The sequence below is a fragment of the Episyrphus balteatus genome, chromosome 1 (assembly GCF_945859705.1).
Source record: "Episyrphus balteatus chromosome 1, idEpiBalt1.1, whole genome shotgun sequence".
Taxonomy (NCBI): domain Eukaryota; kingdom Metazoa; phylum Arthropoda; class Insecta; order Diptera; family Syrphidae; genus Episyrphus; species Episyrphus balteatus.
Genome location: NC_079134.1, coordinates 144,618,925 through 144,646,185, shown reverse-complemented (window position 1 = coordinate 144,646,185; position 27,261 = coordinate 144,618,925). Strand labels below are relative to the sequence as shown.

General features: G+C 31.9%; 1 protein-coding gene across 13 annotated transcripts in view; it reads left to right on the top strand.

The window, feature by feature from the left end:
- LOC129907413 (bromodomain adjacent to zinc finger domain protein 2B) overlaps nt 1–19,434 on the top strand; it is a 92,145-nt gene extending 72,711 nt beyond the window's left edge. For 7 of the 13 annotated variants that reach the window (XM_055983604.1, XM_055983607.1, XM_055983606.1 and 4 more), the window contains 17 exons: nt 178–707; nt 905–922; nt 1,160–1,245; nt 1,315–2,216; nt 2,278–2,550; nt 2,620–2,976; nt 3,098–3,163; nt 3,327–3,371; nt 5,418–5,459; nt 6,156–6,325; nt 6,387–6,535; nt 6,601–10,139; nt 13,208–13,863; nt 13,921–14,238; nt 14,334–15,207; nt 15,372–15,493; nt 18,409–19,434. In XM_055983604.1, the coding sequence (XP_055839579.1) occupies nt 178–707; nt 905–922; nt 1,160–1,245; nt 1,315–2,216; nt 2,278–2,550; nt 2,620–2,976; nt 3,098–3,163; nt 3,327–3,371; nt 5,418–5,459; nt 6,156–6,325; nt 6,387–6,535; nt 6,601–10,139; nt 13,208–13,863; nt 13,921–14,238; nt 14,334–15,207; nt 15,372–15,493; nt 18,409–18,568 (8,307 nt within the window). In that variant the 3' untranslated portion in view covers nt 18,569–19,434. The remainder of the gene's footprint in view (nt 1–177; nt 708–904; nt 923–1,159; nt 1,246–1,314; nt 2,217–2,277; nt 2,551–2,619; nt 2,977–3,097; nt 3,164–3,326; nt 3,372–5,417; nt 5,460–6,155; nt 6,326–6,386; nt 6,536–6,600; nt 10,140–13,207; nt 13,864–13,920; nt 14,239–14,333; nt 15,208–15,371; nt 15,494–18,408) is intronic. The other 6 variants (XM_055983609.1, XM_055983613.1, XM_055983614.1 and 3 more) reach the window with 6 other exon arrangements.
- The last annotated feature ends 7,827 nt before the right edge of the window (nt 19,435–27,261 follow it).

Genomic DNA, 27,261 nt, shown 5'->3' with positions numbered 1-27,261 from the left:
CAAAACAAATGTTCAATTTAGAAAAATCTTCACTTGAGTAACGACAATTAATTCCGTTCTTAATCTTTTCTTCCTTTGGAAAGTAATGGTTAAAAAAAGTATCCACAACTCAGATTTTGTTTTTTTTTTACGCTGATAAAATAGTTTTACTTTAACTTTATTGATATTTCATTTCAGCAGTCCTCCAGTTATGGTAAGTCATCATTAGCTAATATGCAACCAGCTTCTTCGTCAGCCTACGATCCAGTTACTTTGCACAAAGAACTCATGGCCATGCAAGCGGCAGCTGCTTCGGCAGCAGCCTCTTCACAAGCATCATCATCCTCGAAAAAGTCCTCATCATCGTCACATCACTCGTCCCAGTCGCATCAAGGCCTTTCTGGCAACAAATCGGCATCATCGTCAAGTGGTTCGTTATCCCATCATCATATGGGTGGTTCAACGAATACCGGCGGTGGTCACCATAGCTCAATGATGGGCTCCCATTCTTCAGGTGGAGGAAATAACAGTGGTGGCGGAGGCGGTGTTGGTGGTGGCAACTCATCCAAAGATCGTGACAAAAATAACTCACTCAATGCCCTCAATTCACTCTCGCAACTTGGCAATCTTGGCCTGAATCCCCAACAGAGTGTTCAAGCCGCAATGAATGCCTGCCTCGCTGCCAACACTGGCAAAGTGAAGGACTACATGCCGTCCGGAATTTTGAGGTGAGTACAAGTAAAAACTAAAATTTAGTTCCCCGTCTCAGGATAATCACTACAACAGCTCTCCGAGAGAGAGTATGAAATCGCGCTCTCTCTCTCTCTCTTTAAAAAAACACAACACATTTGTTCCAAAATCATTGTTCATTATGTGATATTTTTTTTCGTATACTTTTCTTTTGCCATTGTTGAAATATACAAAGTGCTGCACTGGAAGGAAAGTAAGCTTCCTTTTGATGTTCACAATTGATGTTTTATGTTAATTTTTTTTTTAATTATTATTTTATAAGTAGTCTCTCTCTTACTCTCTTTTTATGTAAAATAACTATTTTTCATTTTTTTTTTATTTTGTATGTGTGTATAATAATCTCCTCTGTTCCTCTCATGCATTTTATTTCAATGAAACTAAACCCAAAACAATATTTGTTTGTTTTTTGCCCGTATTTTCCGTATTCTAGTGAACCATCCTTGCTGGGAGTCCGATTGCCACCCGATACCGAAATCATCAAGTACACCTCATCTATAGTTGGCCCCAAAATTCCTGGTACTACAAATCGCGGACGCAAAAAGACAATATCTCTGGATCAATCAAATCCTCTGCTTGCATTTCCAGGCTTAAGTCCAGCTAAACGGGCACGTCTCGAGATGGAGTATGCAGCCATGGCAGCAGCAGCTAATGCCGCCCAGCAACAACAACAACAACAACAACAGCAACAACAACAATCATCATCTGGTAGTGGTAGCAGTTCTGGTGGCGGCGTTGGAGGCTCTGGAGGGATGCTTGGTCTATCTGGTTCAACGCAGTCAGCAACGAATTCTGGTTCTAGTTCATCATTACTGGGCGGCCATCTGAGTGTTCCATCAGCAACAGGTAATTCTGGAGGTATTGGTTCATCATCATCATCATCAATGACATCCAACCGTGGCAATAGTGGCATGGCCACTGATCTAACTGGTAGCGCTGATCGTGTTGAAGTTATCAAACTACCCCCAACTATCACATCCAACGGGGCTTATAATCTTACTAGCAAATCTAAAGATCCACATGATTCCGATCATATGAGTATGATTGGTTCGGGAGTGAATCTCAGTATGAAAACAGCTCCACCCATTTCGGCAGCTGATGATTTTGATGCTCCTTTGAATTTATCCATGAAGCCAGACAATAAATCATCAAGTAATGATTATAGTAGTTCTAATATGGGAACAGCTTCCACTGGTGGTAGCTTAAATCTTACCACTGGCGGCAGTGGTGTCACATCAGCTGGTGGTGCATCGAATAGTTTGCAAAGTTTAAGCTCAATCACTGCTGCACTGGGATCTGGTAGTTCGAGTGGAAGTGGGGGTAGTGATCGCTCCCAACCGCAATATAAAGAAGGACGTCCCAGGAATCTGGGTCGGGGAGTGTCAAAGCCGAAGAAAAACACGGTTGCGTCATTGCTAGCTCAGAGTCGAGCTGTTGGTATAAAGCCCATGTTGTCCACACAACAACTTATGCAACAGGGTGCTGATTTTGTAAGTTTCCTTTTAGAAAAATATTTGGAAGATTTCTGAGAATGGTTTTTTGTAATTTCAGGAAAAAATTCGTCAGGCTTTAACAGAAGCTAGTGCTCAGTTGGATGTATCCACTGACTCTGAAAGTGTAGCCGCTGAGAGTGGACTCTCTGAATCAGAGGGAGAAGACTCACAAATTATCAACATCACCGAATTGCGTGCACCCTTAGAATTGGGATGGAAACGTGAGACTGTCATTAAAGGTCTAACCAAAGCTGGACAGATTCGTGGTGATGTATGCTACTATGCTCCAGGAAGTTCCACGAAATTAAAGACAATTGGACAGATTTTCTCTGTAAGGTTGAATTAAACACTATTTTAGGACATTTTTAATCTAATTTTTGTTTGTTTTTTTTTTTTGCAGTACATGGAAAAGAATCCATCAAAATTAAATCGTGACAATTTTAGCTTCTCATCGCGAGCTATAGTTGGTTCATTTTTGCAACCTGCACCTCCACCATATGCCAATGATGGAGAATACATTCGTATGTCAGATGCTGATGTAGCAAAGCGTTTGGAAGATTTGAAAATGTTTACCCGGCAAACATTAAATGTCGAACAGCGAATTGAAATTGCAAAACAACAACAAGCTATGCGTGAGGCAAAAAAGCTTGCAAAAGAAGAACAAGCTAGAAATAAGGAAAAAGCTAGACAGGAAAAAAACGAAAAACTTGAACAGCAAAGAAAAGAGAAAGAGCTGAAGAATCAGCAGGCGATTGAGGTGAGCGGTGTGGCTCTTTTTCTTACTAATATCGTTGTTTTACAGAATTAATAAAAAAAAAAATAATGTTTATTTTTTGTAAATGATATTAAATTATTTATTTTATTGATTTATCATTTAGGCTCGGAAAAAACGCCAAGAAGAACTAGAACGTATCAAACAAGAAGAAATTCTAAAAAAGCAACAGGTATGTTTTTTCTAGTTTCTTTTATTATTAAAAACAATTTCTCTCTAATTTAATTTTATTTAATGTTTTTTTTTTTAAATTTAATTTTAAATAATTTTTAATTATATTTAAAAAGAAAGAAAAAAACTCTAATATTTCGTTTGTTATTATTATTGTTTTATAGGAAAAAGAAAAGAAAAGGCAAGAAGCTATTTTAGCTAAAGAACAGGTATTGCATACTTTAAGTCATCCATACTTTTAGTAAAAAAAAATCATTTCTTAGTAGTAGACAATATCTGTATAAATTAGTATGATTTTTGGTTAGTTGCGATAGGGTTTTATGTTTCATTCCTTTTTTTTGGTATTTTTTTTTATGAAAATTTTGTTTTTTTTTTTTTCTTTTAAGTTATCATCGCAACTGATCATTTAAATAAAAAAAAAATGTGCCTAATTAGAGTCCAATCATGTTATTTTATTTTTTCTCGAAATCTCTATCTCCCTTTGTGCTCTCTGTCTGTTTTTTTAGTTAAATTTTATTTATGTGATGAGTGTAAAGAGTTGTTTGGTAGTTTGGTGTTTTCGTTAGACATTCTTTTTAAGGCTGTGAAGGTGAGAATTTTTAGTGAATTCTTAAGGGTGATTCTATGTTAGAGTGTGTGTTTTATTTTTGTTTTGTAGATTTATGCTATGATTTATTTTTGTGTAAAGTACAAAATCTATCAAAAAATTGTTGGATAAATTCAGATAAATTAAAATATATTGCATCAGAAGTTTCCACTCTAACACGAGCCCGTATACAATTATTGGACTAGGTATCTTCGTTTTTCAAATTTTTCACACAATAGCCAATTCGATGTCTAGAAATTTGTCTTTGTTCCTTAAAGCTTCAGCATTTATACATATTGCTAAACACAGAGCAAGTATATTCTGATGTTTTTCTGCCGACTTTAATAATGTAGGCGTTTATGGAGGAGACCAATCTGTTAGTTTAAACCACACTTCAAAAATTAACTATACATATTGGAAAGCAATTACGAAAAAAATTGCAATCGTACAACATCTTAACTTACTTTAAAAACAGAAAAAAAAAACAATGCACTCCGCGAAGCCAAAGACTTTTCAGTACGTAAAATGATAAGATTTCTGACAGTGCGCCATCCCCACTTACTCCACGTTACCTGAACTAGCTCCATAAAAAAGGTATATTTGAGAAACAGGTTATGATGATAATAATTTGACAAATTAAGTGACCATTTAAAAAGCATTTTATCAATAGATGAAAAGGGATTTACGATTAAATAATTTTAAGTATTGCGAAACAAGAAGGGAACTGAAAAAAAAACCTTCTTCTTGAATCTATTGTCAACAAAATCTAGGACGAAAAGTAAAATTGCCTCAGCAACTGCATCTTCAGGTATTTCTGAAATTAATTGTTACAGAATTCATTTCATTTCTTAGAAAATAAGAAATGAAATAGTTTTCGCTTGCTTTCAAAGCCTGATTTCCAGGGTTAATTTTTTGTTTTCTTGTTAGTTAGTTAGATATAATGAGCATGTGAAAACCAGAATTGATTTTATACCCTTTTGAAAAGTCACTCCTTAATTATTGTTTATATTTTCCATTTGTAATCTGTCAGGAGTTGGTTGGTTTTTATTTTTATTTTCGAAAAAAGGATTTAACAAAAAATATTCAACTCATTGCAAAAAAGAGTTGCTTCTGGTATATTAAATATAAACCACAAATATGTATTTCCTCGCTTTGTTGACCATATTTCAACATCTCAAATCTCTTGTGTATTTTCGCAACGACTCTACATTTATATTGTCGTATTTGTTCGTTCCTTTTCATCTATTACCTATTTGTGACATTTTTGAAAATGGTAAAAATTCCAGGTTTTCCTAGTTAGTAACAAGGTAAAATTTTATTTTTAAAAAGCTTGTTCATTGTACTGATTTGAACCACCTTCTTTATTTCATATTCTATCCCCATGAGTTTTTTTTTTTATTGAAGAATAAGACTATTAATCTTCTATGACCTAAAACTTTCAATTATGTATGTATGTTAGGCAAAACAAAGACCGTTTGTGATGACCCACTTAATAACAAACATCCATCTTTCTACTTTAACTCTTAAGAACCTTTTTTTTTACATAATAATGATAGGAAAAGTTTGACTATGCTTTATAACTATTAGTTTTATTATTATTGTCCTTAAAAAATATTATTATTTTTGAAATTTAAATATATGTAAAACTGACACGCAGTATTATCTGCAGGAACTCAACAAGCAGAAGGAGTTACTCTACGCTGTCGAATTGGTATGAACAACAAAAATTAAAATTTTTAAATTTCTTTTTTAACGCTTAACAAGACTAAATTCCATAATCCAGTTTTTAAAACCTAGTTATGGGTGTTGTGAATGAATATGTCATTATATTGAGTTTTGGGAGGTTACCAAATAGTTAAGATATTAAGGATGGTTCGATTACGATCACGTCTCCTTTTGCTTTTAACTTTGTTCCCTCCATTTTAAAACTCATGACCAAATGATAAAATAAAATAAAATAAAATGATAAAAACAATCACAAGCTCTTAGGGCCGGTTTGTTGACACTCGATTATCTTTTAATTAAGGATTTTTGTATGGAATAATCCTTGATTAAAAGATAATCGACTGTGAACAAACCGGCACTTAATCTAGGTCTTAACGTACTAACTTATTACAAAAGAAAAACATTCTGATAAACAAAACACATGAATACAGTTTTCCATATACATATCATAATTGTTATAAAACATGATCTTTTGTTTTTCAACTTGAACACATTAACTCCTTATTTTTTAAAACAAGCTACAACAATAGTGCATGATTTTAAACATATTTTTTTTGTTGATTTGTTTTGTGTTTTGATTTAGTACACATAAATTAATAAAACTTGGCCAGTTTGACTTAAATTCTTAAATTTGATTTTTCTATGAAATTGGATTTTAATTCTTATCAATTGCAATGAATAGGAACGAGAACGTCGCCGACAGCATATGACACTCATTCGGCAGCTAGAAACTAGACGAAAATATGAAGATCGTGAAAAGAAAAAGCATCAATTGGTACTAGACAGACTGATTTTACGTGAAAAACGAGTTGCTGCTCGTAAACGTGATGCTGAAATACTCAATCAAATCAGGTAGGAAATTCATTACTTCTTGTTTAAGCTTCGTTATAAACTTTTTTGTTGTCTTTATTAGAAAACCACAAGAAGATTCTGAAATATCTGATCAAACTGAATTGCCTCAGTTAAAGAGAATCGCTGGTTGTCGTCTACCAGGTCAAGCAATGGCCGACCTACTAATGGTCTTTGAATTTTTGCACAATTTCGGTGAAACTCTTGGTTTTGGTAAGTTTCATTTGGAAATCAAATTGAGTTTATCACATAATCACCCTCTCACTCCTTTTTTTTAGATATGGAATCCCTGCCAACCTTGCAGAATCTTCATGACGCCCTTGTGCCCGATAGCAATGTCGAAGCCGAAGAAGAATTACTCTCTGTAATGACACATTTACTCGTTTGTGCCATCGAAGACCCGGGCATTCCGAATCCCGGTCGACACACAACACTTTTGGGTCAATCACTCCGCAATGCCGATATAACTAATTCAAATGTTTCTGAAATATTGCGAATATATTTGTATGCCACATCAACTGGTGAGGTACGTCAAATGCATAACATCACGCTCGACCGTGAGAAAGAGAGACGCATCCCAGATCATCATAATATGGAACCTGATTGTCTAAATCTTACCACTAGCAAGAATCAGCAATATTATGAATTGCTTCATGAAAACGATACATGGAAGCTGTCGGCTTGCTTAAAAGATCGACCATTTGTTGCATTGAATCCAACGAAGAAAACCCAAATCCTAGCCCATCTCTGCAATGACTTGCTAATGAATAAAGCTGTACTCAAACAAATCGATGGTAGTCTTGAGTCGTGCGCACAAATCAAGAAGGAGAAATACATGACTGATATGAAAATTCGCAAATACAAGTCGTTGCATATAAGAAAGACTCGTCTGGAGGCCTATGAGAAGGCTCAAATTGAACGAGAAGCTGCTATGGCAGCTATAGCTGCACAACAACAACAACAGCAATTGCAATTGCAACAACAGCTAGAAGAGCAACAACAGCAACAGCAGCAGGAACAGCTAGCCAGAAAGGAAGAGGAATCTTCTGCTGCAGCAGCAGGTTCGGAAAGTGTTGGAGCAACTCTTGCAGAAGGCGAAACTAACAACAACAGCAGCAACAAAGACGAATCAGAAAAAATGGATATGGACGACTGTCAAATTGTTCCTTTAACTGAAACAAATGTCACCAAGGAAGCCGATTCGGATGCTGGTGTAGAAATAGTCGAACCACCCAAGCCCGATCTATTAGTCCCACCATCGACACCAGGCGAGAAAGTAACCTACGACAGCCCATCAAAGAGCAGCATTGACACACCAGTCAAATCGAAATTAGAAGAATCATTGACTTATCAAAATGGAGCAACTGTTCCATCCGATCTTAGCCAGTTGGTTAACAAAAAGAATAACTCACGATGTGATGATGCCTCGACAGACGTTGGCATGGATGATGACCTCAGTGATGTTGAGAGTGAGATGACTAATATCGAAGAAGACGAAGATAATCGCATGACTGCCGACGAAGTGCAAAAGAAGCTAGAGAAAATGATAAAATCTGCTTTGAATTGCAAGGAATCTCTCGAGAAGAGTACCAATCAACTGCGAGCGTGTTGTTTTGGACAAGATCGTTTTTGGCGACGATATTGGAAACTACCAAAAGCTGGAGGCATTTTCATCGAAGCATTGGAATCGGCTCAAAATGATATTTACGAATTCAATGAAATGCTTGAAAATGCAGCTAAGAAAGAAACTCCTTTGGCTGAAGTCAAGGAAGAGCAACAATTCTGCGATACATCGAAAGACGAAGAAGATTTAGAACATCAGCAGGAGAAACCAACCGAAGTTGATATGAAACCGAATCCAGAGACATTAGTAAAAATGGATTCATCCGAAATTGAATGCATGCAAGTGGATGAGAGCAACAACGAGACGTCATCGCCGCCATTGTCAACCCATGCAGCAGATGGCTTCACTCCCAATAACCCACCAAATACTACAACAACAACGAGTTGTTTAACGAAAAACGATTCTGAATTACTTCCACCACCCCCACCACCGCCATTAGCAGCACAAAATATTGTCGTCGATTTGAATGATACCGTTATGGACAAATTCGACTCACTATCAACGGCGACAACGCCAAGAATCGAAGATAACGAAGAGAAAGTCTGTGATATTAGCAATCGAGAAATCAAATCCGAAGCCGATGTCAGCATTATAAAGAAGGAGGATGATGTTGTAATCATTAGCGATGATACAAAACCGCCAACTTTGCCGGTTGCTGATCGATGGTTTTCTATTGCCAACCGTGAAATGCCACTTACTACTACAGAGCTCCAGTCAGAGACTCCATATTTTCAGCGAGTCTATTCGAATATACATTGCGGAAGTACTATTCAAATTCAAGGCCATCGTTGGGATATTGCTAATAACGCGCAATATTTTACAGTTCCACTAGAGAATGGCAAAGTTGACTTGAATTTTGACAGTGAAACCATACTCACGCTATCAGGTCTCGATGATAAAATGGTTGAACAGAAGCTAAGAGCTTTGAAAGAAGCCGTTGCCGCTGCTGGAGAGGATGGTGGTGCCCCTTTACATGACAATAGCTATGATGTGAAAGAGCAGAAGTTTTTTCCCTTTCTTGATGATACCTGCGGCGGTGGAGGGAAAGGTGAAACTGGAGAAGTAATCAATACCAATGCATCAACTAATGCATCAGGGGCTGCCGCCGAAGTAAAATCAACAGCAGCAAATCGTGTTGAAATGAAACTCGATGAAGCAACTGGGATATCGTTTCAAAATTTAGCCAACATGTCATTGGGAAACATTAGCGCTTACATCACATGCGACATTCCAACCCCTCTCTCAATGACACCGGACGAACATCGTCTGCTAGAGCAGATAAAAAAGGAGGGGTTTCCCAAGAAGTTAGAAAGTAATTTTGTACCAACCAAGTATCGTCATGGGTGGTGGAAAGCGGACACTCTGGAGATGATCCAGGACGTAATAGACAATCTCAATCAGAAGGGTTTGCGTGAGCGGGAATTAAAACAGAGTTTAAGTAGGATTTTGTCGGAAGAAATGGAATTGGCAACACCATATTCTCTAACAGCCAAGGAAGATGAGAATGAAGAAGAGAAAATAGTCCGACCAGATGGACCCAATGATTGGAATCCAAAAGTTGCGAAGCGTGTTGAATTGGCTTTGTTGGAACAACTTGAAGCTTTGGAAGATAAAATTGCCAGTGCATCAATGCAGATTAAACACTGGGTTCTACCACCACGAATAGAAAATGAAATGTCACTCGATCAAGAGGACATAACCGAGGAAGAATTTGTGACAATAATTCCAATGATTCGTGATCGTATTGCTAGTTTAGAGGCAGCTATCGAGAGAAGATATTTAAAGCCACCATTAGGCAGTCAAACGGGTGACGCTCATTTAGCTGTGATTGCACAAAATCAACAAAATCAGAAATCTTCTTCATCAACGTCTTCTTCATCGGAGAATAATAGCACGTCCATGGGACAGCAACATAATAGTAATGCTAGTGGTGGTGTTAATGCTTCGGGCAATAGCAGTGATAATGGAGGACAGCAGCAATCGTGCTCTGTCAGTGCATCGGGAGATAATTCTGGTGCAGCTTCACCAGCTAGTGTTTGCGATAGCGAAAGAGACATGCCCCAGGAGAATATTCCTAAGGGTTTGGTTTCATGGCGTGAAGCAGTTTCTCGTTCGCATACTACAGCCCAATTGGCTATGGCATTGTACGTGCTGGAATCATGTGTTGCCTGGGATAAGAGCATTATGAAAGCGGTAAGTGATGATTAATACTTTTTCTTTTTAACCCTTAAACCAAAAAAAAAAACAAATCCTCAATATAAGTAGAATAAAATTAATTTGCTTCTTTTTTTTTTATTAAATTATGAGTAATTTTGAATTTGTGCGGGGTGCTGCAATGCTTTTTTTAACATTGTTATAGAGTTGCTTATTTTTTGCTTTTTGTGTAGAATTTTTTTATTTTATTTTTTTTCCCTCTATAAGTGTGATGGTTCTTTAATATTTTTTTCATTCATTGATTTTTTGGGGAAAAACTTAATATTTTATTTACTTACATAGAACGTAAACATATTTACGTTTGTTTATAAAGTTGTCTTGTCTTAAGATTAGTAATATAAAAAAAAATTAAATTAAGATCGAAGAAGTGAATTAATATCACAATTTTATTAAAAACAATGAAAAAATGTTTTCACTTACAATGACTCCTTGTTTGATCTTCTATATTTGAATCAGTGATGTGTCTCAATAAATTTTATAGTGTCTCTGCTAACTATTAAAACTTTGATTTCTACAACGGAAGAATACGTTTGTAATTGATGCTTCTTTGATCTTAACTTCCTTGTTTCTTGTTTGACACGGGGGTCAATTTGGCATACAAACTTTACTTGGCACTAGATTTCAGAGCCTATTTTTGTTTTACAAGCCCGGTCGAGAGCTAGCTTCTCCAACATAACTTAGAAAGTCAGTATAGTTGTAATGACTCTTTTTACTTTTTACAGAAAACCTACGAATAATTTGCCGATAACTTCATCATTTCAGATGAAAACGTTAAAAACTATGTATAATTCAATTGTATCAGTAATGATGAGTTTTAAAAAAGCTGTTTTTTAATAATATTGGAACCAAATTGAACATTTTGAAGCAATAACAGCTCATAGCAAATACTGGGTGTGAGTGATATCGTGGCGGAAAGCAAAATTGTTCTAAGTCACAAAAAGCTAATTTTACAGGGGACGATTTTTAAGTTTCAAATTGATCGAAAGCGATATTTTTTTGCTCCTCTGTAATTCATATTATGTTTTTTTTTATAAAGTTTATTCTTTCCTTTTGAAGAAACCATACAAACTTACTTCATTAGTAAAGTCAGTTTATATTATTTTTTAATATTTTTAAAAACTAAAAACCCAAAAAAGACATAGAACAATTCCTATACAAGAACGCACTTTCCTTAAATAAAAAGTGGACTTAGAACAATCAAGAATACTCGGGTCTCATTTTCAGAAGGCTACTTACCTGTTTTTATTGTTCGATGGCCCATTAAATTATAAGTATTATCTGCTGAAGAAATTTTTTAGACAAAAACGCTTTTCAAATTCGGAATTAGTAAAACTGCACCATTATCTCATTTTCGGTATTAGAACAATTTTGCTTTCCGCCGACGATATCTAAATAAGAGATTTAAAAAAAAAAATGTCTTCAATTTTTATGTACCTATGAGATGTGCTGTTCTTGCAGGTCGTATGGGGACACTTGGAAGTTATTTGGTAGTTGAAGTGGCAACAACTTTGTAGCTTATCAAATAATTGAATTGTTTATTTTGAAAAAATGATAAGTCCATTTTAAAATTTTTTTCCAGTCACTTTTTTTAGAGGAATTCACGAGACTGTTCTTCAGCACGTGTTGCAATTTCTTATAACCCATTTACAATATGTCAAAGCAAATCTGGTGCAAAATCTTTAAAAACCAAGTTCTGGCCACTTTTTGTAGAGCATGGAAAGTGTTTTTTAGGAAATATTTTTTTTTTCGGCCATGATAAATTATTCTTCATATTCAGTGGTTTTTGTTTTGGGCCACTAGTTTCAGGTGTCTTTTAGTAGCTCTTTGCATTCTAAAAGCGGCTTTAATTCCTTGTATGTTTTGTATTCAGTTCGAGGATTTTTTATTGGATATCCCTTTTTATCCGTAGAATGCTCTCCGCGGCTAACTTAACAGACATACCTACTTTTAAAAAATTGATTTCCCATTTGAAACGTTGTTGGTTTTAAATTTGCACTCTCTCAACAGCTAAGAGAAATGACACCCAACTAACTATTATAACAGATACATATATGATACAAAAAAATTGGCACACAGTTTTAAGTTTAAATTCCTAAAAAAAATATGTTTACAGTTCAAAAAACCTGTTAGAAATGCCCCTTATCCAAAACGAAACTTTCGATAACAATTGACATCGTTTTGAAGATTATGACTATGAGCTTTAACTTCAAACAAACTCAAATATATTTAGCAATTTGAAATGTGACAAATCTTCTGAAATACGTCCAATGTTTACTCAAATATTTCACCCTACTAACTTTTCAAGCACAAGTAATTATAGTATCTCCTCACACGTCCCTAATAATCTTATTTTTTTCATGTTTAGTGTTTGTTGTTGTGGTTGAACTATCTGCACTTATAGCATTAAGTTTGTTTTATACGTATTTTACTTTAATTTTTAATTAATACTGATTCCTATGTTTTTGACTAATTACATTTTTTTTCTTTTTTTATTTTCTTTCTTTTCCGCATTTAAATGTAAAATTTATTTGGATAAAAATATTATATTAAAATTATAAATGTTAACGTGGCTATACAAAAAAATAAAAAAAATATAATATAATTATATAAATTGCCTGCCTGCTGAATATCCTTAAAAATAATTTAAAAAAACAAAAAAAAAAAAACGAAATACGTATCAAATGAAACATTATATAAAATTCTCTACATGATAAACAATTATATGTATTTTTCTGCACGCTAATATTACAAACAAAAATACAACAAACTTAACAAAAAAACACACACACTCACACTTACAAAAAAAAAAAACACAAAATATTCGATTTAAAACAACAACAAATACATAAATGGTGTTTTTTTTTTCTTAATTTTTTTTCTATATCTTTGGTGTATGTGGTACTTCTTTTCTGTTTCTGTTAACGCTTCTTGTGGCTTTGAATAACATAAAACTTAAACAAAAAAATCCATTTAATTGTCTTAAAAAAAACTAAAAAAAAAAACTAAAATTAAATTTAAAAAATAAACTATATATAAAAAACTGTTAGCTTAATAAAAGTAAAAAGAAAAAATCAAAATCGAAATCAAAATCGAATAAAAATGGTGACAGTTGTAAGCCTACCAATACCACTAGTACCCCTAACAATAATAAGGAGAGTAGTACGACAACAACACCAAAAGCAGACAAAAAATCCTCATCCACCTCGTCTTCGAAAAAATCAAAAAAATCTTCGAAAAGTAAATCGAAGACAAAATCACCAAATGCAAGGGCTAAAAAAAATACTAAAAATCTTGACCAATCTCAAATGATGACCATGACGAATGATGATGATGATGATCTTCCTCCAAATGAAACGAAGACGACACCAACTACAAATCATGGTCAAGAAGATAATGTGTCCTCGTTTGGTGGAATGATGTTGTGTTCTACTACTACTCCTACTTCTTCTACTACTAACCACAAAATCACGAAGATGTTATTCACTGAAACTACTACTAGTACACCAACTACTACTACTACAACAACCACAACAACACCAAGCACAAAACGTACTACAATTTCCCAAAACAATTACTTACAGAATTGCCAGTTCTGCACATCTGGCGAGAATGAGGATAAGCTGCTATTATGTGATGGTTGCGATAAGGGCTATCATACATATTGTTTTAAGCCGAAAATGGATAATATCCCTGAAGGAGATTGGTAAGAGATTAATTAATTATTTAAAATTCTCTTACTAACGATTTTCTCTATTTCAAGGTACTGCTATGAATGTGTTAATAAAGCGACAAATGAACGCAAATGCATTGTTTGTGGTGGTCATCGACCTCCTCCAGTGGGTAAAATGATTTACTGCGAATTGTGTCCACGTGCATATCATCATGATTGTTATATACCGCCTTTACTAAAGGTACCACGAGGTAAATGGTATTGTCATGGGTGTATATCAAAAGCACCACCACCCAAAAAACGTCCCAGTAAAAAGCCTGCCAATAAGGAATTAAAGCAGCACAATTCATCACAATCATTGAATTCATCACACGATGAATCGATGAATTCTATTGTTGCGCCTTTGAGGTTAGTAGTTTTTTCTTCTTAAAAATTTGTTTAAGATTTGATTTAAAATTTGATGAATGTACAAAAAAAAAAATCAAATTTTAATTTTTATGTAGTCCTGCACACTCAGTTGCATCAACGTCCTTCGATGAACATCACAACAATTCAGTAGATGCTTCTCGTTTTCCAGCTCAAATGACACGTCCATCAACGCCGATGGCCATCAATAATGACTATGTAGATATAAGTATGGAAGCAACGCAATTGGGAGGAGTTGGAAGCGGCAGCGGCGTCAACATGGGAATAGTAGGTGGCCTTTGTGCTGCACAAGCCACCACCACCAATCCTATTCCGACTATGTCACCGATGCAACAACAACAAATGGTACATGCATTATCTCCGCAACATATTGGCAATCAGAGCAATCAACTATCTATGATTATTCCACAACCACCAGTGATGTCACAGCAGCAGATTCAACAACAACAACAACAGCAACAGATTCAACAACAACAGTTTCAACAACAACAACAACAGCTTCAACAGCAACAACAGTTACTTCAAGCACAACAACAACAGCAACAACAAGCACAACAAATGCTTCAGCATCAACAGCTTCCACAACAACAACAACAACAGCAGCAAATTCATCAACCACCCCCTCTGCCGCCACCGCAGATTCAACAACAACATCAAATCCAACAACAACAACAGCAACCAATAGCACAGCCACCAGCACCGCAGCAACCCCAACAACAACAACAAATGGCAACATCACCACCCCAACAAATGCAAACGACTCCACTAGTTCCCCAACAACAACAACAAATTCAACAACAACAGCAACAGACAAATCAACAACAACAGCAACAACAACAAGTCATAAATGAGGCTAAAGAAAAACTTAAACAAGAAAAAAAGGAAAAACATGCCACCAAGAAGCTAATGAAGGATTTAGCCGTTTGCAAAACAGTTTTAGGGGAAATGGAGGTGAGTTTTCTTGTACATACTTTTTTTTTGTAAAAAAAAATTGTATTCTTTTTAAACTTGTTTCTGTAATCCTTTTGCTGCACAAGTAAAATTAATTCAATTTTAAGTGAAGGACGGATTGTTTTGTAAAATGGAATATATTTTTTTTTATAAACTTTTTACAGTTACATGAAGACTCTTGGCCATTTTTATTACCTGTGAATACAAAGCAATTCCCAACGTATCGTAAAATAATTAAGATTCCAATGGATCTATCAACAATCAAAAAACGTCTTCAAGATTTAAGGTGAGTTTTTTTTTTTGGGAGACGATAATTGCTGATCAATTATTATGTTATGGGTTATGAGAGCATATAATGCATATTTTTGTATGCTTTTTGATTTTATTTATTTATTTATTCCTAAATTAAGTATAACACGTAGTACATAATTATATTAATTGTTTTATTGTTTCTAATATTAAGAGTTTTCTAACTAATGTGCTGTCTGAGAATATCTTCAAATAAAATATAACGGGGTGAAGTTAGAAAGTCACGTATTATAAAACTTAATTTAGTGAATGAATAAATAAATACATAAGATCATAAAACATACACAAATGTGCCTATGTGCTTTTATGGAATTATGCCGCATTCCTTTCAATTACATACTTGCAGTCGCTTTTAAATACAAAAGAGCTACATATTTAGAGAATTGAAAAAAAAACTATTTGGTTTTGTGAATGTATGTGTGTCCAAGTTATGTTTATGCACTTAGAATAGGAAAAGTACTTTTTTTTTGTAAAAATATTTTTTTTATGTTTCCCCACAAAATGTTTTATAATTCACAAATAAACATAAACTGGGGTGGAATCATATATAATATGATAGTTGATGATCAAAATATTTTTTTTGTGTTTTATGCAAGATAGTTAAATAAAAAAAAAAGCTTTTTTGTAATGATTTAAAGTGATGCCTAATTAGTGTTCGTTTTTATACAAAAATATGCAATTTTCATGAAAGTTTGAATGGTTAATTCGAGTTGAAAAATCGATCTAATATCAATTGTTATATGATTCCCATTCCACCCCTGGCTCCGGTTTTTTTTTACACAAAACCAAATTGTATTAAAGAAAAAAATTAGCACGCATCCCGTTCGCATTCGTTCATTTTCCCAATAAAAATCTTTACTCTTCAATCAAACTTTTCAAAAACCATGTTTATGAAATTAAAAACTAATTTGATGTGATGAAAAATATTCTAAGTAGTTTCGCATTATAGTGAAATGATTGACATGAAAATGTAAATTTAGTGATTACACATGCACATGTTACAAAATCCAATAAGTCAATTCCAGTTATGCTAGAATTTGTAAAGAGGGGGATTGCAATTACAGCTAAAAACGATTGCAAATCATGTGAGGCATTCAAGAGGAGTACTATGGCATTTCTTATCTTCTTTTTTTGCAAAAATCTTTTCGTTGTTGTCTTCCAGTTTGGTTGCTTAATTTTCTATTTATTTGGTTCTTTCATACTTCCCTTTCTTATAATTAATTTTTTTTTAACATTAACTAGCTGAATACAATGGTGCAAATGTAGCTACAAAAGTTGGCGGCAGATGAGCAAAAAGTTGAGAATTTTTCAACTTGCGCTACAAGCTACAATTACACCATTGTATCCAGCATTTAAGACCTTTAATTGTTTCGTGTTTGTTAACTTGACTAATGGCGCTTTAAAACGCCTTTATTGACCAGTGCGTTTATTTGACTCAGCAGTTTGTACCACCCCCAAATATTTTTTGCTCATTCGATAGAGAATTGGCTGAATATTATAACTCGGATTTTTCGCACTCGTGAAATTCACCTTTTGGCCGCCATCTTGGATTTTAGTTTTTATCAATAATCTCGACTTCTATTCATCCTAGGTAAAAGTAGGTAATACTAAAAACGTAGACAGTTAAATTTCGCGTCTTTTATGTTAATAACATTTTTTAGATATTCTGAATATTAAAAAAGTTAAAAGCCAAAACAGTAAAAAAAAAAAAACGAAAAAAAAGAACATTCTTAAGTATGTACTGAGCACTTTTTATCAAAATTTTGAAATAAACGTTCGAGAAAAGGTTTTTCACCTTAAAAATTTTCTAAAACTCTGCTATACACTTTTTTTTATATCGCTAAAAATACAAAAGTTATTAATACTTTTTTGTCTATAGCCGTGTTTTATTGGTAACTCAGTACTTAGCTCAGTAAAAATTTGTATGGGAAACAACAACAAATGATTACTAAGGATAAACGAAAGTTTTTTATTTGTTGGTTTACAGAGAATTTCTTTTTCTAAACTTATACATTTTTGATCCTTTAACAATAAAGGATTATTAATAATAAATAAAAGTAATCGTTTGTTGTTGTTTAAAGGATAAAATGTTTACTCAGTAAAATACTGAGTACCAATAAAACACGGCTTATGTATCTTTCTTACTTTTTTCTGAAATTTTTTTCAACCAAATCTTGAATTTTAAATGCTAAGTTATTATTTTATAGCCTTGTGTTATAAAATAAAACTGAAGACGTTATTTTTTTGTAATTTCAGTCCATATTTCCGTAAAATCGGAAAAATCTCAGATTTCATGATTTATTTGCCACTTCAAATTCAAAAAAATCGATCAGAGATTAAAAAATCTGAATCTCGATTTTTATCAAAATTCACACATGCACACGCATTTTTACACACGCTCCTCTGTTTGACATTTGCTTAAACATTTGTTGTTGTTTCTTTACAAGGTTTTTAATATCAAGATATTTTGCACACAATTACAAAAATAGATTTCATCTTCTAATTTCCAGGAAAATTTGACATAGAAAATCTACAAAGCGAATTTAAAGCGACATTAGAGTATTATTTTTTTTTTTATTTGTTGGGGTCTAATATAAAAAATTAAAGTAACATCAGAATAACGAAATTATTAGGCAAAATACAGGAACAAGTGGAACAATTTCAAATATTACAGTAAACGGTATTAACAATTATGCAAAATTTGCTACAATGCTCTCGGTGTGTTAATTATCGAACTTAAATTTCTGTTCATCTAAGCAAAAAGTAAATCTCACTAAATTTTTTTTTTAATTGATCTAAGGTGGATGAAGAACTACTATTTCAGACTACATTCATCTTAATTTTATTCTTCAAACAAACTTTCCAATTTTAACATTTTTTATTTACTTTCAGTTATAAAACCCGTGAAGATTTCTGCGTAGATGTGCGGCAAATCTTTGACAATTGCGAAATGTTTAACGAAGATGACTCACCTGTCGGCAAAGCAGGACACGGCATGAGAAAATTCTTTGAAGTCCGATGGGCTGAACTGACTGATAACAAACATTCATGATATCAAATGCATCACCTAAAGTATTCGAATGATTAGAAAGCTTAAATAGTATTTATAAAAAAAAAATCACACACAAATATTAAAACAAAAAAACAAAAAAAAAATTGATTTAGAAATAGCATTAAAACAAATCTTAGTTATAAATTAAATTAAATAAAAAAAAATACAATTATAAAATGTAAAGCAAAGCAAACAAATTATAAAAATATTAATAATAAAATACAAAAAGAAAAAAACAACAACAAACGTATTCCAATTCGTATGGAAAAAAGATTTTTAGTCTTAAAACATTTTTAAAAATATATATATTTTTTATTTTCGTTCGTTTGTTTATTTGTTTAAAATAAACCAACTTCTGTTCTGTAAATAGCTTACTTTTTTATATTTAAATAATTTTTTAAAACAAAAGAAAAAAAAACTTAATTTTTAGTAATTGATGTATTTTTTTAAGCTAAATAATGCTTCGCTACACAAAATGAATATTTTCCTATAATTTTAGTTCACACTCAAGCAAACCCAGAAATGAAAGCAGATGAAAATATTTTGAAACAAATTTTTTGTACAAACTTTTTAGAGATTTTACTTGACAGTATTTTTTTTTTTTTCATTTTTTCTTTTGCTTTTGTTAAAATAATTAAATATTATATTTTTTACACACGAGAACAATAATAATAATCTACAAGCATACGAGCAAGGGAAGACTTAAACTTTTACGTTATCAAAAAAAAAAGTAGAAAAAAACGTCTTTCATGCGGAATTCGCCCCCGCTTTTAAATGATATTGTCACTAAATTATTTTAATTTGATTCTTTTTTAAATTATTATTTTAACATGACATCATATTTATCATCATTGTGCGCATTTTTATTATTTTTTATTCTTAACAAAAAAATAATAACGTACTTATAGTTAAGAGAATGAAATTGCTTCACTTCAAAGCAGTTTTATTTTTTATTTTAATTTCGTTTTATTTTTTTAAGAATAACCTAAAAAAATATATATCAGTCCTTTTTCTTTTTTTTTATTATTTTTTTTTTACTTATGTGTATTAAATATTTATATAAATATATTTTGTATGTATAATTGGTATTTTTAGAATAATATAACTTTATGTCTATAAAATAAATATAGGAGTGTATAATTTTTTTCTTCATATGTGTATCGACGAGATTGTTTTTTTCTTATATAGTTTTTTTTTTTTTTTATTTCCTAATTTATTTTCCATGCATTGTTCTAGTTTAAGTTTTAAATTCTTTGAAATAATTAAAAATATATATATATATATACACAAAAATATTATATACACTTAAAAAAAGAAAACTCATAACGTTAAGAAAAACAAAAACGATGTTCGATATGCAAGAAATATATTCGTAAATACAATACTGAAACTATGAAAAACTAGAATGATTGGAAAGTGTGTTTTATTTTATTATAACTATGGGTTTTTTTTTTTTTTAAAGAGTTTGAAGAGGCCTTTTGATTCCTCGTTTTTGGAAGAAAAATTTTTTTTTCTAGACAAGGGTTCTCCTTGTATTTGGATGCTTTCATAAATGCATGATTGCGCAAGTCTAACAAATGCAAAGATTTCATTAATGCAAATGACAAATTTCAGGTATTCTGTAAATGTAAAACGCAAATAAATATTTGCAGCGCAAATGAGCAAATGATAAAATTCTCATACCAAGTGAATTTAAACATAGAGAAAGAGAGAACATGATGTAAAAGATGATAAAGCTTTTCTTTATTTATCATATCTGTCAAAATTTTGATTGGAAATTCAAAGTTCAAGTCAAAATAACAAAAACATAGAAATGATAGTATTTTTCCTAAAGGATTGAATAATGATGATTCGGATTCGACCTTAGCGAGAGGTCCGTCGGAGCGGAAATATCTCCGCTTCGAGGTGTGCTTCCGACAGGTAAAAGCTCTCCGATTCGTATGAAATCGGAAAAATTGCCGCTCCGACGGATAGATATTTCGCTATACCCATTATATTTGGAAGCATAAATGTATCCACCATTATGTTGTCGAAGAGGCAGAATTGAAACTTCAAAATTTTGACATTTGACGCAAATCAGAAAAAAAATTTCATACAGGCGCAATTATGAAAGCACCCAAAACTTAAAGAGACCCTTTTTTTTATGTCTCACTCGAGGCATTTGGAGTAGGTTCCATTTTCAAAAATTCCTATACTATTTATTTATTTCCTATTTATGTAGGTAGGTACATATTTTGTGTTAATTTGCTATAAAAAAGAGTCGTTTTAAATTTCATTTAACTGAATGCAGTCTATGAAACGGTTTTGATGTGAAACGGTATTTTTCAAAATCGTTTTTTTGTAGTTACTAAACCACAAATAAAGTGGTTGTTGTATTTGGTAAATACCTGTAATAACCGATTTTCTATCTTTTGCCATAATTCCAATATTTTACCATACAAACGGTTTGTGTCTAGAATAGTTGTATAAGAAAAAAAGTAATTCACCATTTTGACACAGCCATTGTCATTTTTTTTTATAATATTCTTTTGAAAGTAATGCCCCTTTTACAAGAATGAAAACTTGACAGTATTTTTGCCATTTTATTTTTCGTCTCATAAAGGCTTTGCTATATTTTTTAAAATGCCAAAAGAATGAACCTGCTGATTATATTCTATGCCAGTTTTGACAGTTAAGTATCAAAATAACCAAAAAGTTGTCACTCCTGTAAATGTTGCATATCTAAAGGAATATAAGCTGCGTTCCTTTGGAAATATTTATCTACTGCTTAGTACTTAAAGCTGCTTTGAACTACTTTTTCAGTATAGCAAAAGTAGTTCAAAGTAGTTTTAAGTACTAAGCAGTAGATAAATATTTCCAAAGGAACGCAGCTATTAGTCCAGCTCAAAAAGACAAAAACTCTATATAAAAAACGTTATATATTTAAATCAGTCACAAGAAGTTTATTTGAGAAATTAAGCGAGTGTTATAGTGGAGTAACTTAAGCAAACAAAATGGCAATATTAGGTAGGGAACCCGACCGAACAGCTCTGATTTTTACTACCTTTTTTTTTTTTCAAACGTAGGTAATCAAAAATTTATCCTCTATACGTTAAAAATTGGACGGTGTTGCCGATTGTCTAGGAAAAAAATGAGAGTGTGGGGCTTCTATCGTTTAAGCGATAGATGCAATTTTCTCACAAATTGGCATTTTTAAAAAGCTAGAAGCTTATTCCTATTTGTAAAATTAAAGTTAAGTCGTCAAACTCAGAATTTTGAAAACAAAAATTATTGAAAAGATTTTAACATGTCTTTAAAAAAACAGTTCGTAGTGAAATATAGATTTATTTTTCAATTTCTTTTTGGCCATATTTATTTTTGAGTTTATAAAAAAATATTAAAAAGTATTTCATTTTCAAAGAGCCTTTATTGTTAGGTTACATAGAGAAAATTTGAAGGTCTTGTTTGTCAAAGTTGTTTCAGTACAAAAATTCGATTTTATTAAAAAAAAATCGATGAAATTGAAATAATTTTTTTGTTTCGAAACTGTGATGTAAAGGACCTTTTCCTCTTCTGAATACAAGTAACAATTAATATGATAAAAAAATAGTTTAAAGATAAATTCATATTTTATTACTAAAATTTTTGAAAAAAAGTGTTTTTTAATAATTTTTTTTTTTCAAAATTCTGAATTTGAGGACAATTTTTCCGAATATTCTTCATTAAATTTATTTTATTTAAATTCAACAGAAAGGAATAAACTTTAGCTGTTTAAAAAATGTGCATTTAAATAATTTAAGTGTTGCCGTTGTGTTAAAAATATTTGTATTGTGTTTGAATTCAAATTGTGAGGAAATTGCATCTATCGCTTAAACGATTGAAGATTGTCCCTCACTCCCATATTTTTTCTTTCCTTAAATTAAATAAACAATCGTTTGGTATCATTTAATTTATAGAATTTAAACAAAAAAATTGTTTTTGTTCACAAAGAACTTAATTTTAATTAAAAAAAATTAATACGAAAACATCGGCAATTTTTAATATAATTAATTAATTATATTAAAAAAATTAATTAAAAAAAAGATAATCAACATCGGAGCTGTTCGGTCGAGTTCCCTAATAGTTTGCTGTAGTTTTTCCACTATTTGTAAATTCAAATTTCTACAAAATTAATTTGAAAAAAAAAAATAAAAAATAATGTCTTCTTTTTCTATTCCCTGACTAAAAATTCTGGTTCTTTAAAGCCTTACAGACAGAGCCGGTTTTAGGGGGGGGCAGCCTGGGCCGTCGCCCAGGGGCGCAAGAATTGAGGGGCGCCACAGGCGCCCCGAACTTTTACAAAAGTTATATAAATAACGAAGTCTTTCCAATCGATGTTTTATTTTTTTTTTACATTCACAAAAGCGCCCCAATTTGTTTCTATTTTTCATTTTCAACGGCGCTCGTATTGTTTGTCCTAAACTTTTTGAAGAATAAAGGCGCCCCCCAATTTTGGGTTAATTTATTTGGCTTCCGGAAGGACAATGGTGTCCAAAATCTTCGTTCATCTTTGAAGAACAAGGCGCCCCAATTTCTTTTGAAAGACTAAAGCAATCCTAATATTCCTCCTATTAATTTAATTTTTGCAAAGGTGCCCCTATAATAATGAATAAGGAAAGAGAAGGGAGACGGACAGAATCCCGAAATTAAAAATCCAGAAAGCCCAAAATCCAGAAAAACCTAAATTCCGAAAACCCAAAAACACAGAATCCCGAAAACCCAAAATCCAGAAATGCCAAAAATTGACAGCTTCTCCATTTCTTATTAAAACTACGTTTGTGTGTGAGAATAAAAAAATAGGTCTATTCGTTGTTCCCCCCTCCAAGGCACTCTAAGTCATTTCAATTAACTGTGAAAAAAATCTGAGTTTCTCGGGTTTTCATTTTACATCGAACACCTCAGAGCTTTAGTTTCATCAGCGAACATCGAACACAGAGGAAATAACTCTGGTTGAAAAAGGAGCTACAAAAAACGCTTGACAACGGATTCGGAGCGACCCAGAGTGCCCTAGAGCTCACAACGAACAAACCTTATACTTATAAAGGTATGTTGTTTTCGATTGGCAGTCCGGAAGCGCCTGGAATCATTAAGAAGCGTGCTGCAAGTTTTTTATTCTCCTAGTGAAAAAACAAAAACAAAATATTTGATTTTTCACCAATACAGATATTAAATTTTAGAATTGGGTGGAAGCGATTCAAAGTTTTTTATTGGATTTCAGAATGAGTGAATCATTGAGTGATTCCAATCGAAAACGACATTAATGTACCTAGTTGAAAAAGTTTTTGAAAAAATATTGTTCAAATAAAACCAACTGTACCTAATCTTTAAATGTGTTTAAACAAAAAAGTCAGAGATAAAGGTAGTCTTGTCAATTGAGCCTAAATGACATGAATAATTAATTTTTTTTTTAAGTTAACCTTTTTAAGTTAATACACTGCACATTTTTAATAAATGCATTAACAAGTATATGAGAGGTAAGACATAATCTGCTATTGCTTTTTTTCGTGATTTTAAAAAATTGTTTTTAGATGAATTTTTTTTTAGAGGCGCCACTTGCAATCTTGCCCAGGGGCGCCGGTAGTGCTTAAACCGGCACTGCTTACAGATGGTTCCTACTGACTGTAGCTCCTGTAAAGCTTAATAAAAAAATTCTGTTCGAATGTATGTACATGTGTACCAAATGAGTAATATCGCTATTGATTTTATTCAAAGAATAAATTTGAATTCTTCAAACCTTATAGGACTCAAAATATCTTTCCAACTTTTTTTGACACTAAACCGACCAATTTGTGTTAACTTGATTTAAATTAATTGATCAATGAAAGCAAAGTCAAGATCAATATTTTACAGTTAAATTTTATCCAAATTAATTTTTGCCTTCTCAACACAAAAGTTAAAAAAAAAAAAAAACAAAAATTATGAGTTATGACCCATCAGTCAAAAAACCATACAAAAATGTGTTGGTTTATTGTTTTGACAGTTCTTTCACAACATGTCAGTTTTCTGTTGTTATTTGAGCTGGCTCTGATGAAGGATAGGATACCACCAAAAATTATATTTTTCAGATGAAAAAGTAAATCGTAAATCATCTGACAGCTAACATGATTGAAGGTGGTTAAATTAGCAAGACTTTTTTTTTTGTTTGTTGTTTCTTTTATTAATCCCCTAACATAAAAATACAAAAAAACCAACTCTTTTAAGGAAAGCGTTAATGTGTGAGCTTTAAATGGGTTCCTCCATTCCTGGTAATAAAGCATTAAAAATTTTTGAATGGTACCCAATTTGATTTTTTTATGATTTTTATGAGCTTATAAATTATTATGGTTGCGGATTGATTGAATTTCTCACTAAATAGATATACCAAAAAACGTGATGAATAGAATTGATAATTTGTCGGCACAGACAAATTCGTTTTGCTACTCGTTGGTTGAAATTGAAAAGTATCCCAATTTTTTTTTTGCGGAGGAGATCAAAGAATATGGTTTTGATTTCTCACGGCGAGAGATTAACCTAAATGTGTGGTGTCTTGTTTATTACACTGGTCTGCAAAATGTATCTTTTTTTTTTCAAATAATTTTTTGAAATTATGAAAGATTTAGCTTTTTAGAATCTAAAACTGGTTTCAGAAAAATTCTAGCACGTACCATTTTCTTAAAATAATTTTTGAAAAATATGAGTAGTTTGTAAAAAATAATCCTTTTGGATTCGGTTGACCTTGTACAAAAATTAAACTATTATTCTTATTCATCTCAAATTTTTAGGACTTATTTCTCATAACATGACCTAAAGTATGACACCAAATTTGTATTTAATAATAATTAAAGTTTACACAAATTTTAAATACTAATTGACAAAAACAGCAAAAAGATTGAAAACCTGCAGTTTTTAGTAATTAAAGAAAACGTAAAATCTCAACACCGGTTATATTTAAAAAAATCAAATATGTAAAGAAAACTGTCATAAAATACATTAAAACAAATTTATACCTACGTGTAATTTTATGTACTATTTTTTTATTTAGAAATATCTTATTTGTGATAAGCCATTCGATAAACTGCTTCATATTTGTTTCTCCTAGGAACAAAAGTATACTTTTCTTATGGTTTTTGCTGTGCTGAGTTCGAATCTGAAGTCAAAAAAAATCTATCACGTCAGGAATTTGAGACATACGCATTAAAGAATCACAAAATTAAGTTTTTTTTTATAGAAAATATCAAAAAAACTACTTTATCTCAAAAAACCAGAGCTGAATTCGGATTCAAAATCAGCACACTAATTAGAAAAGTATACTTTTGTTCTTGGGAGAAAGAAATATGAATTTTTAAAGATCAGTTTCTTTATGGTAAGATAAGCCAAACCTACTATACTTACTTAAATTTAGATATCTCGGAGAAGAAAAGAGATATTGAGAAGATTAAAACTGAATTTGAAATAAAATAAAATGCACGACTGGGTCGCATGAACTTGCTCTTGGAGTTCAAGTTGCTTAAATTTTTAAGACTTTTTATATATGTAGTTTAAAAAAAAAATAAAATAAAATCTGAAATCAAATTGCCCTCCAAAACAAGTATGCAGTTTTGATTGATATATTAAAGTGCATTTTTAGAAAAAAAAATTTCAAAATCGTTAGAGCCGGTTTTTAAAAAAACAATTTTTTATAAATAATTGTTTAGAAAAAAAGTTTTTAAATAAAATTGGTATGCCATTTTGTAGAAATCACTAATCAACATCTAAAAACAAAATTTCAAAAAAATTGAATGTCCCGTTTTCGAAAATTTGATTTTTCAAAAAAAAAAATTTCAAAATTTTTTTAAAAATCCAAAAATTATTTTTCTTGAAATTTAGTTTTTGGCTTATATTAAAATTATATAAATGCTTTTTCATAAAAAGTTTCGTTAAAATCGAACAAGCATTTTCGGATATAATCGAATTTGAAAAAAATGGTTCTATGGCAGGTACCGTTAATAATGATTAAAAAAAAAAATTATAAGAAGATAGACCTTGCCTTAAAACTTACATTTGAATTTTTTAAATAAAATCGTTGGATCCGTTTTTGAGCAATTTCAATTTTACTAAAATCCAGGGGCGGATCCAGGATTTTTTTCTGGGGGGGGCACAAGGGCCGGATTGGCAAAAAAAAACAGCAATAACAGTTAGAAATAAAGTGAAGTGCCATACGACTGACTAACAAGCAGAAAATTTTAACGACCCACAGTGGTCTTAAACCTGGCCAAAAATATTAGGCACATTTCCCACATCAAATAGGTACCAAATGACCAAAAAGTTATTCGGAAGGCAAAATTTTCATTTTCTTGTTACAGTAAAAGCCACTTTAGTGCTAACCCTCTTACTCCTGGATTAGCCGGAAGAAAAAAAATATAAAAAATCAGAAAATGAACGTACAATTCTGTGCTATATTAAAGTTAGTAATCTATTCTTTATTTCATTTTTTGACTTAAGTTGTTTCACCAAATAGTTTTTGAGAAATTAAGTTTTAAAGATGAAATTTTGAAAAAAAAAATGTTTACGTTTTTTAATTGATTTTGTATAAAATTTTGCAATATTATGGACATAATTATACCATTAGTTAATGACCTAGTAGTTTTTAGTCAAATACTAAAGACTTCATTCTAATAAATATTAAAGTTCCTAAGAATAACAAAAAAACTGAATCA